Genomic DNA, 15,678 nt, shown 5'->3' with positions numbered 1-15,678 from the left:
GGCAGTTTCTGTGCCTGCCATAACATTATTCTATACATTGTGGGCTTGGAATAAAGGTGGCCTTTGTCCTGCTGACCTCCATAAAAGTTCAAGTATAAATTATGAATCTGACAGCTGTTTCATTCTTTTATAAAATGAACCATAAATTATTAATCTGAGTCCACTGGAATGTCTTTCTCATGTGTTATTCAGATGAAATCTTTGTATTGTTTTTGGTTTGAATGCCACTGTTCTCACAATCTGTGCGGTGTGTGTCTCTGCAGGAACTCTTTACAGCGGAGTGCAAGTTCAAAGAGTCGGTGTTTGAGAACTACTATGTGATCTACTCGTCCATGTTGTACAGACAACAGGAGTCGGGGAGAGCTTGGTTCCTAGGGCTCAATAAAGAGGGCCAAGCCATGAAGGGGAACCGAGTGAAAAAAACAAAACCAGCTGCTCACTTCCTGCCCAAGCCATTAGAAGGTATGTATTGTAAAACCCCTTTCACGCTGGACAATAACCCACTAACACACACTAAAATCTGACATTGTCTTTATTGGGAACTGGTACAATCAGCATTCACTCCCAGGTCAAATGACTCTGCTGTAGTCACAGGTGTTTATCAGCTCCAGCGCCAAGTAGAATTGATAGAAACACTAATTTTTTGGAGCGATCCTGTGAAGCGCACATATGACATGTGACACGCCAGAAAAACAAAACAAAACAGAGATGCCAACTTGTCCTCTGGCAATGGGAAAGGAAACAATCGCCAAGCATTTGGAAAGTTTGTATACATGTGTTAATTTTGCCATAAAAATGTTATCATAGACACTCAGAGCGAGTGCAATCGAATAGCAACTTTTTAAATGTGCACAGAGAGTCAGGGTTAGACAGCAGTTTCTTTTTGATGTGGTAGTCCTAATTAACCTCTAGGGGCTCATGTTTGTTTTTATTTTTCAAATAAATTAAAAAACACATATTGAAACTTATTTCATAATACAAGGATAGGCGCGGTGACATCCTGTTTTTCTTTTTGTCAACAATTTCCACGTCAAACACAAAAAAACAACAATGAAACGAATCACTATCAATCATTGTCCGTCCCTGAGAAATGCCATAGTGTTCCTGTTTGAGTATTATTTACTGAAAACTGCAGTGCCCAGCCATTTTTAAATACAATTACTGACCCTATTTACATTTGTGACCTTTTTTTCCAAGAATCTCTTCTGTCCTCGGTGGGGACCAGTTGCCACAGGTTGTGGGAGAAGGGATGAATCGAAATAGAAACCACGACATTCCAGATTTGTTGACATTAAGAAAAAAATACTCAGTATTGCCTGTTTTTGTCCTTGAAAGGGTCAGATCGCCCAAATCACAAAATAACATACAGTATTTTCTCACTTAATAAGATTTTGAGATACCCACCTGTGAAAGTCGCCCACAGCCATCATATTGTTGTGGCAGCAGAACCCTCAGAGATGGATTTCTCATATTTTAGACAAACAAAACTGGAGCTGAATCTGCTTGGGCAGGTAATGATTTTTTTTTTTCAACAAGTCAATGTTTTGGGTGAGCTGACTTTTACAAAAAACCCAGGTGAAAGTCAAATTTTTAAAAATCATAACACCAGACCCTGCTGTATAAAAACAGTGTCAAAGCTTTCTGTTTTGTTTTGTTTTCACTCATTTGGAGGGACTCAAGGGGCGTAATTAGCATTTCCTCCCCATTTTCTTTCCACTTTCTAGCCCCTGAAGCGGTTATTCAGTTGTCAACATTGCAAGAGACCTTGTTACTGTAAATTATGGCATTTTTTCGGAGCAGAAAACATAGCGTTTAGGTGGGAACATAAATAAATACAAATGGATTTGCATCATAAGCTGAAAACAATAAGACATGACTACCCTTGGAGACAGGTGTCCCATACAATCAGACATGATCCTATATCCTTAGTAATGTTACGGCTATGTGAAATATCTGTTTGACATATTTTTGTGTTTCTGTGCTGATCCGCTATTTTGCTGCTGTAAGCATCCAGTGTAGGAGGAAGGACGGCTCTGTGAGTGCAGTATGAAATGTTGATAGTCCGGCAGATGCCACCTTCACTCTCGTCAGCCACCAGCCTGATTGTGTCCTATCACTTAAACATGGAATCAAGTTGAAGTGTCCTGTCAAGGCAGTAATACAGCTGTAGTCTAGTGGGTGTAAAGTGGTGGATAATGAGACACTTCTTGCTGTTTTGTTGGAAAGTGTGTACTTAGACTCAGAATCAGCCCTGAAGGAGACGGAAGCAAGTGAGGATGGTCGCATGAAGACCAAAAAACATGGCATAACTTTTTTCTGTTTGTAAATTGCAGGTTGTCTTTAGGTTTTTTTTGTCTGTATAAATCTTCTTTGAAAGGTAGCAACAGCATGTATTTTGAGGGCATATATGCTCATTCAATAGTTCTACACAGGTAAACTCAATAGTGCAGGAAAGAGGCTCTTGCTAACATCTTTTCTCTTGTCCCTCTGCTTCCTTTCCTTAGTCGCCATGTACAGAGAGCCATCGTTGCATGATGTTGGAGAGACGGTGCCCAAGGCGGCGGTACCTCCCAGTAAAAGCACAAGTGAGCCGGCAGTAATGAACGGAGGCAAACCCGTCAGCAAGCCCGACAAGCCCGCCACATAGCCACACCTGACCAGTGCCCGGTGTGTGTGTGTGTGTGTGAGGAGGGGGGAGGGAATGTGACGGAGGCAGGGCTTTTTTCCCCTCGACTAGACTCCAGACCCTCTTTCTTCTGTGGATCAGATCCAGGCAAACCTCCCTCCCTCCCTCCCTTCCTTTCTTCTCTTGCTCCTCCTTCCTCTTCCTCTGCCCCCTCCCTTTCTCCAGCTGTCCCCACACGGGCAGGCGGATTCTGAGGCGGCTGAGTTTCTCCAGCACAGGAGGGACGAGGACCTCTGATCATGGAATGCCTTCAGATTCCTCTGAAACTGTGAGAATTCATGTGAATAACGCGTGTTTCACAGCCACGCCCGTGGTACTTTGCTTGCTGACGGTTCATTCAAGAAACCTTCCCCCCCCTCTCTATAATGCCCTGTTGCAGCAGAGTCTGTGTACCTTCAGATCTATTTTCTATACCACAGTTCACCAGCTATGTTCTGGGATAGAGACTGTATAGATAGAGTAAATATTTGGACTGTCGTCCTCTATTTTTTACGAGTATGTTCCCCTCTCCTTCTCTTTCTAACTCTAGTCACACACTTTTCTCTTTGTCAAGTAACCTAGAAAAGATAAAAACATTTTGCAAGGGAGTTGTGTGATTTTCTAAGAAACACATTCACACAGATGTGGCATAAAACACATATTTCAAAAAAAACAAAAAACAATCCAAATTTTTCTTCTTGCCTACAACATGCACACACTCACACTTACAGACATACAAAGTTTGTGAGGAAAAAAAAAATCGGAGACGTTGCTTTTTATGGCTGATAAAAACACACTGGAGGCTGGCAGATAGCTCCTGCAATCATAGTTGATGAAGTGCTAATTACCGCCACTGCAATCAATGTGAGGAGCTCCCTACACACATACAAACACATACACACACATTTATAAACAGATGTGTGTGTGGGTGGGAGAGCACTGTAAGGAATGGTGTATACATATCACTATCTAAGTCCCACCAGCGGTTCAGTCCGCCTTCTCTGGTAAATAAAAAAACCTGAAGTCTATTTTTCTTTAATCTTATTTCAGAGCGTGGGCTCTAGGAATATCTCTAGGCCTTGTAGGCCTCTGTCCCTCACTCACTGACTTCTTTGGACTACGAGGCAAGGCTTGTGGCTTTGACCCAGATGGTCTATAACTGCAGCACTGGCAGCCATCTTACGGCAGCGTCTACTTAAAGCCAGAAAACAACATGGCTGAAAAAACCAGTAGGCGACATTTATACTGGCTGCATCCCTATTTGGTTCAGCAAACTAAAGCATGGGCAAGGTTAATATTGTGTTCTCTCTTCTTGCAGCAGTTATACAAGAGATGGCTTGTATTGTAACATTTTCACTGTATAAAACTTAGGGAAAATGACTATTAAAAATCATAACTTTTTAAATGACTAGATATTATTATGATTATTATTATTATTATTATTATTACGAGAGGATTTGTCTCCTAGCTCAGCATGCAGAGTCCAGTACTGATCATCTTGGCCTATCACGTGCCTGTTTGGACCTTGATTCCCGGCATGCAAAAACAGGTTCCCAGTCCCCACTGGGCCAAAGGTGCCTCACCCACCAGATACATCCATGTAGAGGACGCGTAGCATTATCCATCGAAGAAAACCACACTCAGATGTACTCATTCTGAAATGACCAAAGTCTTTTTTCATCCCAAGAAGAACTGATTCTTTAGGAAAAAAAAAAAGAAAAACAAATCCTGATTCTCTGATTCTGATCCATCGAAGCTTTCACTGTGATAGCATTTGTCCTGTCGGAAAAGAATCAGCTCCGCTCAGACCCCCCGAAGGTCTTGACTGATGTCATTTTTTTGGAGAAGTACTTATACCTTGAATTAATCACGTGCATGTCTTTTCTATAAGGAACAAGGTATGGGTACCGTTCTTCACTCCGTGTAAGCTGAAGAGCACTGACGTTCGGTGTGGGAGTTAAACGGGCATGTTGTAGGCTACAGCACACTCACAGCTAATCCGAAGGTAACCCGCTGCACTCTCCGTTTTGCATTCTCATCACGACTGTTAGCGGTTTTATCAAAGCTCAACCCGATCGATCAATTTATAACGTTTGTCTCGCTTTAATGATTTTTCCTAATAGTTTTGTTAGATAAGATTTAGAGTATTAAGTGGATCGTTGCCACCGTGTGCTGCTAAAACTGCAACTATATTAAGAAATTGATATGGTAACTATGATTTGTAGTTTATTGGGATTACACATGGCCATTTCTTATTACAGCACATCAAAGCACATTAGTTAGAGTTCAATATTTGTCTGTACAAAGCTGTTGATGCTATAACAAAAATGGCGTACTATACACAAACACACACAGGAGCTGGAAACCACTGCTGTTGTAGTTGAGGCTGACGTTCTGTCCTCATTACAGCCCATCATCCTTCACTCTTACAAACTCTACATGCTGGGCTGGCTGCTGCTCCAGCCCTGCAGACCAGTTAACTGGCTCCTCCAAGGCTGACTTTATTTTTGTAAATGACCGGTGTGTAAATGTACATCTCTGTTTGGATCTCTGTAGCCACCTTTATTTCTTTGTCCTTCATTTTTCTCTCGTATACGGGTCGCGTGTGATGTCATCTCCTGATCCCAATCACTTTATGCTTTGTTTCCCCCCTCTCTTCAGAATATTCTAGCAAACAAGAGTTCCTTTGTCGCTTCTGTTTTTCCAACCTTATTTTGTACGTTGTCCCATCTGTTGCATGGGGAGAGGATGGCATTGATGAACTGCATGTAGTAGGCTATGTCTATCAAGAACTGTTGGTATGTACCGCTAATTTTACATACATATATGCAACGAGTTTGTCTACACTATACAGTTTGTGTTTGTTGTATACACATATACAACATATTGAATAAAAATATTTATATAAAGGTGTACTGTAATGTCAGTAACATACTTAATGCAATATAGTGTGCAGTATATTATTGCACCTGTCATTTTTGATGGGACAATGAAAACAGAGGGGTTGGCTAGTTTAAGCATGAAAAAGGCCAAAGTAGAATTTACATTAAATTTTCTTTGTGACTTCTTATCGGTCCTCTTTTTGAGTGGTGACTGAGCTCTTGTGTCAATGCAGCTCTCATCCCCTGATGCCACCTTTTGAAGTGACATGGACATCCAGCATGCCACAACTGAACTATGTATGCCCTCTCTTTGTTTCCTCCACTTAGAATTTAACCGTATCACTAGTATGAGTTGGGTGAGAAATGTCCATCACGTACCTCCAGTAGTACAGTGTGGGTTTCATGGCAGATTGTTTGGTTTGATTTCCCCCGTCGGAGAAGAATAGGCACTATTAAAACGATTTATTTTCAAAAAATATATATATATACCATTGCAAGTATGCCCATTGGAGTTATGTCATGTTATAACAAATTTGTAACCATGTATGATTAAGGTCTTCGCATTGTTTTCCATGCAAAATGTTGTGTCATGCGGCACATTTAATGTTTTATTATGAAAAAGAAATAAAAACCTCAAACAGTAACTGCCTCGAGCCCTCAAGTGAAACTTCAGTCCAATTTTGGAACAACACACAGCTTTGTACCGGTGAAAAACAGACCTGCAGTATCCCACATATTCCAAAAACTGATACCTTAAGGGACAGTCCACCCCGAAATACCTGTAGTGCTGTAGTTCTGGTGTGAGTTGCAGAGTTGAAATGGATGGTACTCGGCCTCTGGAGCTAACAGTGCCAAAAAAAAAAAAATACATTTGAAGAGCTCAACAGCAATGTCTCTTTCTAGAAATCATGACCCAGTTACTCAAGATAATCCAGAGACCTTGTGGTGAGCATGTAGGATCTATTTTCTTTCTACCGAACTACACCACGCAGACGGAAGCCTGCATGTACTCATGGTCGAGAGGTTCGTGCTTGTGACAACTCAAGGCTGAAGAAAACAGTTCCTACATGAAACTGCTCACAACAATGTCTATGGATTTTCTTGAGTAACCAGGTCAGGATTTCTGTAAAGAGACGTTGCTGTTGAGTTTTTCAAATGTATATTTTGTGTCATCTAGTTCTATTATATTCGAAAAGAAGGCTGACAGGTCTACGGCCGACATCTCCAGAACTTGAGCATTACAGGTTAGATAGAAAATATGTATTTATTTCTATTTTGGGGTGAACTGTCCCTTTAATCTGCCTCCTATTTTATGTGTAGCCATCTAGAATATGTAAGCGTTCTCATATATATATAAAAAAATACACATAAAGATGTTCTTGAAACAAATGTTTACATGGTAATATGTTTATGTTTCTTTTACACCTACAACACCCAGTTTAATAAGGGTCATTTGTAACCAGTACAATAAAAGAATGAATGCTGGTAATGATATGCCGAATCACATCCATGTGTAGTTCCGTCTTCCCCTTCTTCCTGTGGTTTTCCAGGCCGTGGTTCTTTTACCAGCCTGGTGGAGACCATCAGTGGTGCTCTGGTTGCTCTGGGCAGCCAGGCCTCCTGTCTCTGACACCAGTGTCCTCTCCTCCTCCTCCTCCTCCTCCTCCTCAGTACTCTGCTCCCACCCAGATTTCGCAAGCGTTCCCTGTCCAGCCGTCCCAGCACTCACAGTTGCCACAATTGCACAACCCGTTCCCTGTGAGAAGATGTGAGAAGAAAAGCTGTGAATTAAGAGCTGTGCCATCATGCCTGACCTTTAACAAGGTTCCTCTTTTCACACCCTGCTTCCCTGGGTGCAGCGCATGCAGGGGGATGGGGAATGGAGGCTGACTACTCTGCTCAGGACAGTTTCCGGCTGCTTTTGTCCACCAAGCAGAGGAGAAAACTCTGGTTTAATTAGGAGTGAAAAGTCTCTATACTTTCGATATTCACCACATTTGTTCAAAGCTCAGATATCCTCAGCTTGGAAGAACTGTTCAACCAATAGGGGAGCCATCTACTCTTTCATTTAAGCATGAGGACTTTTTTCATTTAGGTATAAAACACTCAGAGTAGGATGTTATCCCACTGTGTTATAATCCAGTTGCCCCAAGCTCGTCACAAGCTCCCTGAGCTGTCAGACGGAGGATGCCGAGGTTAGGAGGACTCCTCCTGCTGGCCCCCTGTCACACAGCTGAAAAGACATATCTACTGCAAAATATCACAGTGGGAGAGGAGGGCGGAGAAGGGGCGATAAAGCAGTGAAACTAAGATTAAAGGACAGAATGCAGCAGAGATGGGGTAAAGAGATGGGTAAGTAGATGAGAAGAACAGTGAGGTAAGAAAGAGAAGGTGTCACATGAAGGGACTGAGCTCGAGGAGTCAACACGTGGTTTCTCACAGAAATGATTGAGGTGCTTGTTGATCTGAACGCATCCAGACTGCAGACTAAACAGACCTCCTCTGATTAAAGGATAAAGCCGGCCTCACGCCTCTTATTGGCAGTAAATCCCATGAAAATACCAACACCAACAATGCATTAGTCTGTCACTCAAAACTTTCCATCTTCTTTACTGAACTCAACCACAAGTTCATTTAGTTTTTCTTTTTTTTTTCTTTTTTTTTTAAACCAGCTGGCTCCATCAGGAACAAATTGTACATGTGATGGGGACTATTTTCATCTGCGGATTAATACACATTTGATGGGCTAATGAGTATTAACAGCCAGTTTTGAACTGCATCTTTATGTACATTTACTGCACTCCAGTACTGTGCTTAAGTGCCATTTTAAGGTACTTGTCCTTTGTTTGAGTATTCCAGTTTTGTGCTATTTTATACAGTACTTCTTTTCCACTACATCTTAAAGGGAAATATTGCACTTTTTACTCCATTTCATGCATTTGCAGCTATATCTCTGATACCTCGCAGATCAAGCATGTGATCAGTGTATGAAATCTGATGCATAGTTATAGACTGAACCACATATAAAGTGGGTTATTGTAATTTCAGCTCCACCAGCTGCACTAAAAAGACTGTTTAGAGAGTAATCCATCATTAAAAGTAATCTTAGAGTGGACAGTTCTTCCACTTTTGATAGTCCTTGGTACATTTTGCTGTTAATACTTCTTTAACTTTTTATATTTTGAATTCAAGAGAGTATGTTAACATGTTATTATTGCTGAGGCAAGAATCTGAATACTTCTTTCATCAGTGGTTAAGGTACCAGGATGGTGTTTGGGAGACGATGTCCATATTCATGGTAATGAAGAAACATGTCACCCATTGCAGTGGCGCAGCACATTTATATGTTTTGACAACAATGGTGCTCCATGGCATAGAGGAATAAGATATATCAGATACACAGGCAGTACTTATCTGTGGGATTATTTGGTATTTTCATGGGACTAAATTTACATTAAGAAAAAGATCAGTTTCATAGGACGACCAAGCTTTGTGTGCTGGGACCTGCTCTTCTGAGTGTAAACTTAAATATTTTGAGAAGCAATGTTTTGTTTACGCAAGAATTCACTAAAACCAACAGAAAATGCTGTTATGGAATTTAAGAGCTGCAATGATTGGTCAAGCAAATGAGCTGATAACTATAATCCATTAATCATTTCAGTTATTTTTCAAACATAAATGTCAAAAGTGCTACTTCCAGCTTCTCAAATGTGAGGATTTGCTGCTTTTTATTTGTCATTTATTATCATAAATACAGAATGTTTGGATTTTGGACTGTTGATTGGATAATAGAAGCATTTCGGGAAATTGTGATGAGCATTTTTTTAACTTTTTTTTATCAATAATGAAAACAGCTATTAATTCCAGCCCTACAATGATGCAGATACTAAAACCTTTCAGGGGATTTTAATAGTTCTGATGGAAAAATGATGTCCACAAATGTACGTAAACACCCATAATAAACATAATTAGATGTGTTGCACGGTGACAAAAGAATTTGCCATTACACCTGCACTGCAGACAGACAAGCAGACCTCTTTATCTCCTTTCTGAACTGGTGGCTGAAATTATCATATTCAGTGCATGAAATTAACCAGCAAGCATTCCTAATACGCTGAATTTTCCACATCACTCACCAGTTGTATGTGTAATGAGAATCTACAGCTTTGAAGGGTCCATGAAATCTCCACATACAGGGTCATTTATTAAAAATTTGATATCATCGACATGGCTCCATCACTACCCGGTGACGCGTTGACTGATTTTACCTGCATACTCAAGAATTGCCTTTTCTTGTTAAACACCACTTCCATTATAGTAATTCTCATGTATATGGTAATTTTCACATATATTCACTCCAGTCTGTTATATGGTAATCAGGAACATTTAACAGACATTACCATACATTTTCTTTGCTTCCTCACAGTTTTCCGCAATTTTTAAGCAACGCTTGTCTGCATCTGGAGCCACTGATGCTCATTTGAATGACATTAAGGCTGACATTTGGAGTCATGGAGTCATGATGAGAAACACTTCTGAACAGCTGTCCAGATTTTGACAGGCCCTGGGGCAAAAAATAATTCTAAACATGTACTGAGATTTCCATTATCAGTGGGGAGAAGACGGCTCCTGTGGAGAGCGAGAAAATGTTTGCGTGTGTGTGTGTGCGTGTGTGTTCGTGTTTGTGTGTCATCTCAGTTCATTTTCCTGTTCTCTGACTCACAACCATGGCCGTTTATATCAGCGGTGAATGACACCATGTAGATTTGTTCCCTATAAACACGGTTTTCCCTGTCCTTTTTACGTTCGTCCAGTTGCATCAAATCTCACTGTAGAAATCTTGGTTTTATCTTCGACAACAACTCTGATCAATGGGTGAAATCAGTCATTCCGTTGTGCTTCCTTCAACTAAGCAATATCTCAAAATTAGATCATTTTTATCCATTAAAAATCTGGAAACTGTCAGACACGCCTTCATTACATCCCGGTTAGATTGTCGGAGTTCGCTCCATTCCTGTCTCACTCAGTACAACCTTTCCAAACTTCAACTTGTTCAAAATGCTACATAACAAACTATTTTAACATATCTACATTGGTTACCTGCACATTGTAGAATTGATTTGAAAATTGTAATGATTATCAGCACATTTGAGGTTGGCCCCTGATTATATCTCCGACTTGATAAACCCCCATGAGCCTGAATGCAGCCTGAGATCCTCCGGCTGAGGACTTTTGGTAATTTCTAGGTCAAGGCTAAAAACCAAGGGAGACAGAGCTTTTGGAGTCAGGGCCCCTCAACTTTGGATTGAACTGCCAGAGGAGATCAGGCAGGCTAGCTCTGTTTCTTTATTTAAATCTCTCTTAAAAACTTTTTTTTCTTTGCTTTCTCTTTTATTTTGTTTTTAATGTGTTTTCCGGTAACTCCTGCCTCGTTTGTTTTATTATTGTGTGATTTGCACTGCTGTTTATCATTTATCTATAATTTTTCCTGTTTTTATGTCATACTTTATGAAGTAATGAAGTCTGACTAGTGATCCAGTCAGGCTGGGACCTTTTCATCTGCTTTCAAGTCTCCATTATAGACTTAACGATGGAATAAACTGGTATTTCCTAAAGAGATAGATACTGATAGTGATCCTGTCTTTGTGATAGCAGCACCGGCAATAACACCACTTGGAAACACTAGTTGGGTAAAAGTTGTCTGTTTCCACTTTAAAAGGTATAATTTTTAAGAAATGGCCATAATTCAAAGGCAGCTCCAAAACTATAGGTGAGGTGTTAAACTGAGGTGTTGGTGTTCTCTCCCTGTTAGGGTCAGTCTGGGTCAGTCTGTATTCTGGATCTGATCTTACTATTCTCTGGTCTATTTGGATCAGGTCTGGCTGTGCTCGGGTCTCTATTTCTCGAAAATTAATTTATGCATGTCGAGTTTGGGTAGGTTTTCCATGGGTCTATTTTGGACCCATAAAGACCTCTAGTGAGTGCATGTGCGTGTGTGTGTTTTCCTACTCTACCTGTGCAGATGAGGCCGTCATGCTTGTCACAGTCTCGGTCGTCACACTCACAGTACTCTCCAGACACCCACCAGTCCTGGGGAGAGCAGATACATTGGCCACAGTGACACGAACCTGCAACACACAAACACAAGAGTGTTAATTAACATCACATTTTCCTTATGTAACATTTTGACAGCGTATATTTTCTATTTATTTTGAACACCGTCCCCTTGTGCTTTCTCCACCATGTTTGTATTATTTCCTGTAAATTCTTTATTTTACACACAAGATAAATAGTGTTGGGCAGAGTGGATATGAGATGTTCCCTGGGGAAACAGCTACTAATACACTTTTTGCCACCAGGAAACCAATCCACTCGCACTTAAAATTTCCGCTGTTCCCCACCAGTGTCTGTGCCCGTCTCTCTGAAGGGCAGCAGCAGGATAATAAGGTATTAAGGATTGGCGGAGGGAAACAAATCTACTGCTGTCTCCTTCAGTTTTTCCCAAAGCTCGCACCCAGAGGTCCAGCAACTATGTTTTCAATCTCTCCAATTTCTATCAACATACAGGCTACAGGAACTCAATATGAGAGGTGGAGGCACACATAGCAGGAGAGAAAGAGAGTCAGATAAGAGAGAGGTGGGACAACGGGAGGAGCTGAGGGAAGATTGTTCTGCTGTCTGAATGTAGCCGAGCGTGGAGAATGAACACGCTCATCTTCATTTTCACACTCTGCTCCGCTCTGCAGGGCCGGACCCACTGCAGTCGCTCTATTTCTGTGGATACAACGCTACACAAAAGTAAAGGGATCCTGTTGTGTGCTGTCATTTGCCACCTAATGATACATGCAAAGCTGTAATAATGTGCAGGACATTATAAACATATAGGATACAGTTGGGGGGCAGCTACATAGGGCTGCAACTAATGATTATTTTTTGATTAATTCACTTGTATAAAATTAATGATAAATGCCCCAAAGGGGAAGTGTTCACATTGTTTTCTGTCAGTCTGACAGTCCCAAACCTATTCCACTATATGGGCAATCTAGGCACATGCCCAGGGGCCCCCCGAGTACAAACGGGCCCTCCATGACAGGAGACAATAAAATACATGCTTTTTTTTAATGTCAGGCTCCACAGAGATGACACAAATCTCTTGATCATGATAATTATCCAGTCAAAATGAAATAAAAGGTGTTTCCAACAAAATTATTGCATTATTGATTTTCTTTCTCTTTTTGTTATTGGTGAGATGACTGGACAAGTTGGTGATTGGTGAGCAAGCAGCACTGCACTGTATAGACTGGCCAATGGTCAAGGTGGGTGGGCATAGAGAGGGATTCATTTTTACCTGACCCAGTAACAGTTTGATAGTATCGGTAAGAAGTTTGGGGGATATAATTGCCACCAGCAGAAAATAGACGACTTTTACCAAAAGCACGGTGGGGCTGTCAGTGGCCCCTGGGCTTCAGTGCCCTGGGGCTCCTGGGGTTACTAATCTAGTTTTGCCCAAGCCAGAACATATGCAATTAAAAATTATATGAAACAGAGAAAAGCCAAACACCAACACATTTGAGAAGCTGAAACCAGTGAATGTTTGAGCTTTCTGCATTTTTCTGGGATAAATTCAGTATCAGTGAACTAATCTGTTAACCTCCTAATAGTTTCGTCCCTCCAGGAGGCATGAACTGGTTCTTGTATAACTCGTTCATGTCTTTTTGACTGGGTAAAATACGCCAACATAATGACACTAAGAGTAAATCTTATCCAAACGAATACTTTAACCAGCGAAGAAAAGGTTATCATCCTGTGACAGATTAACACAATTGTGGGCTCAGAGTGGAAATTGGATGTTAATCTTGTGAGATCAAGAAAACATTGCTTTCAGATTCATTTCTTGTTACTACAATATTTGATTGGAGATTGCATGTCAGAGATAGAGTCAGATAAGCCCTAATCTTGCTGTAGACATAGAGCTCTTGATTGAGCTGTTTCATAAACTGAGTGAATATGTATTATTTTCTCATCAAGACGTGCTTTTTGTTGAGCTTGACAGGTCATTCAACTCAAATTCCACTTACTTGCATCTTTTGCAGCTTTCGATTTAAAGCAACACAATGTAACTTCCTCATTTCTCCAGGAGGTTACATTCTGTTGCTTTAAAATAAACATGGAACAAGCTAAATCTGATGACGACGACCATGTGATACAGTCAAAAACACCAGAACAAGTTAGCAAGAGGACCTTTAGTAGAGATTGTTTTTTCAAATGCTTTTGAATGGTCCGCTGTTTGTTGAGTATGTGTAAGGGAAGGGGAATGACGAAGAAAATGTGAATATATTAACACTGTGAAAACCCAACTATACCTGACGATGCCTAAGACCTGTTTAAGCATCAGGAGAACTTCTTACCTACAGAACAGAAGCATTATGAACAAAGAGGAACTTTTTTAAACAAAGTGCATATTCCTTCGGTTAAAAACTAAAACTAAGAAGGGATAGTTTGTTGATCACTGAAATAACAGAGATTCAAAACTTATTGTCACATCTTGTTTGTACATCCATCAGCTACAACACTGAAAGGACGAACAGGTGAAGTAAATAACATTGATGATCTTGTTACAATGCAATGTTCTGCTGGGAAACATTGGGTCCTGGTGCGTCCTGACACGCTGCAAAAACTGCTCGGACTGACCCGAGGAATCAACCTGGCCTCCTCAATCTGATCAGCATCCATGGGAAGGGCTGGAACAAGTCCGATCGATGGAGGCTCCACCTCGCAACCCAAAGGACTGAGGGAATCACTGCCAATGCCCTGGTGTCGACACCACAGAGCACCACCAGAGGTCCTGTTTCCAGACCATGATGGGTCGGAGCCAAGTCCACGGCGGGGCCAACAGAACATTGTTGTCACGAGATGATCACTGTTATTCACCTCATGTGTTAGTCCTGTTAATGTTGCAGCTGACTAGTATTTCATCATTTGGAGCAATATTCCAGAAAGAAACTGGGACAAAAATCTTAATCCAGAGTTAAAGTGATGAATTAAACTAATAGAGCTAATGAGAAAGGGAACATTCTAGAAATTGCTAATGTTCTCTTATCTTTATTGAGAAGACAACGTGTGATATGTTACAGAGAAAGGATTTAATTAAATAAAGGGACATTAAGTTCTAAAGAAGACTCTGAAACAAAATCATAAAAAAATGTCTGAACTTCTATAATTAGAGTGCCTGGTTGTTGTTTTCTATTCTGCTGTTCTCTTTCACCTAACTTTTTCCTGCAGCTGTCTCAAACGTCATTAAGAATTAATTTCGGATCTCAGTGGCTCCCGACGGATGTTAAAGCCCAACATGTTTTGAAAGACAACAGACTGATCCAGCAGTTCAGTGTCGTAGTTCACTCATTTGGAAACATATTGTTTTAATTTCATAAAAAAGTCGGGGTGCTCGAAGGGCTAAACCTTTGATAAATGCAGAATACACACATACAGAATATAATCAGGTTTTTTTACATGATAATCATGTAATTTCTGTGTGTGTATATAATTTATATGTACAAGTGAGTCTGAAAAAAACAAAAACGTCATCAAAACAGCAACTATCGTATATATAATAGCTGAAATTATCTCTATCTCAACCAATTGCAAGTTACCTATTAATGCATCCTATAATAATCAAATTATATGATATGTACACTCATAAGCAGCAATTTTCTGCATTTTGAGTACTTTTATTTTGGACACTAAAATATATAATTTGTAAGAAATTACCAGGATTAGGAGCTCCGGTTCAGCCAATCTGCCTCCTAGTGACCACGTCTGGATACCGGACTGGGACTGAACACAGATGCCAGTTTGAAAACAGGGGATACAGTACAGAGGCAATTTACAGCGGCTCTGACAAGAACTATGAATCTGGGGATGAGAAGACACGGCAAGTGGGGACAAGAGAGGCGTGAAGAGGACTGACAGTGGTTGGGTAGAGCTGGAATATTTCACATCTTAGTCGGTGAGCTGGGGATTAATTTTTACCAAACAGGAAGTGATTGTGAAAATCAAACCAAGACTGTTTTGGTGAGTTTTATTTTGTTTATGTCAAGTTTGAATAAAGTGTGTTTTATGTTAACTTAACAA

The 15,678-nt window shown here is 40.6% G+C and overlaps 2 protein-coding genes across 5 annotated transcripts in view; one reads left to right on the top strand and one right to left on the bottom strand.

Moving 5' to 3' along the window:
- The window catches only part of fgf14 (fibroblast growth factor 14), a 122,778-nt gene extending 116,593 nt beyond the window's left edge, over positions 1-6,185 (top strand). For all 4 annotated transcript variants that reach the window (XM_084362951.1, XM_084362953.1, XM_084362954.1 and 1 more), the window contains exons 4-5: positions 264-462; positions 2,505-6,185. In XM_084362951.1, the coding sequence (XP_084219077.1) occupies positions 264-462; positions 2,505-2,647 (342 nt within the window). In that variant the 3' untranslated portion in view covers positions 2,648-6,185. The remainder of the gene's footprint in view (positions 1-263; positions 463-2,504) is intronic.
- Positions 6,186-6,923: 738 nt separating this feature from the next.
- itgbl1 (integrin, beta-like 1) overlaps positions 6,924-15,678 on the bottom strand; it is a 52,394-nt gene continuing 43,639 nt past the window's right edge. Inside the window, exons 10-11 of the mRNA XM_084362950.1 lie at positions 11,562-11,675; positions 6,924-7,303 (exon numbers count right to left, since the gene is read on the bottom strand). Of these exons, the coding sequence (XP_084219076.1) occupies positions 7,215-7,303; positions 11,562-11,675 (203 nt within the window). The 3' untranslated portion in view covers positions 6,924-7,214. The remainder of the gene's footprint in view (positions 7,304-11,561; positions 11,676-15,678) is intronic.

This window comes from Pagrus pagrus (genome assembly GCF_965226575.1).
Source record: "Pagrus pagrus genome assembly, chromosome: 9".
NCBI classification, from domain to species: domain Eukaryota; kingdom Metazoa; phylum Chordata; class Actinopteri; order Spariformes; family Sparidae; genus Pagrus; species Pagrus pagrus.
This window is presented reverse-complemented; position numbering and strand designations above follow the sequence as displayed.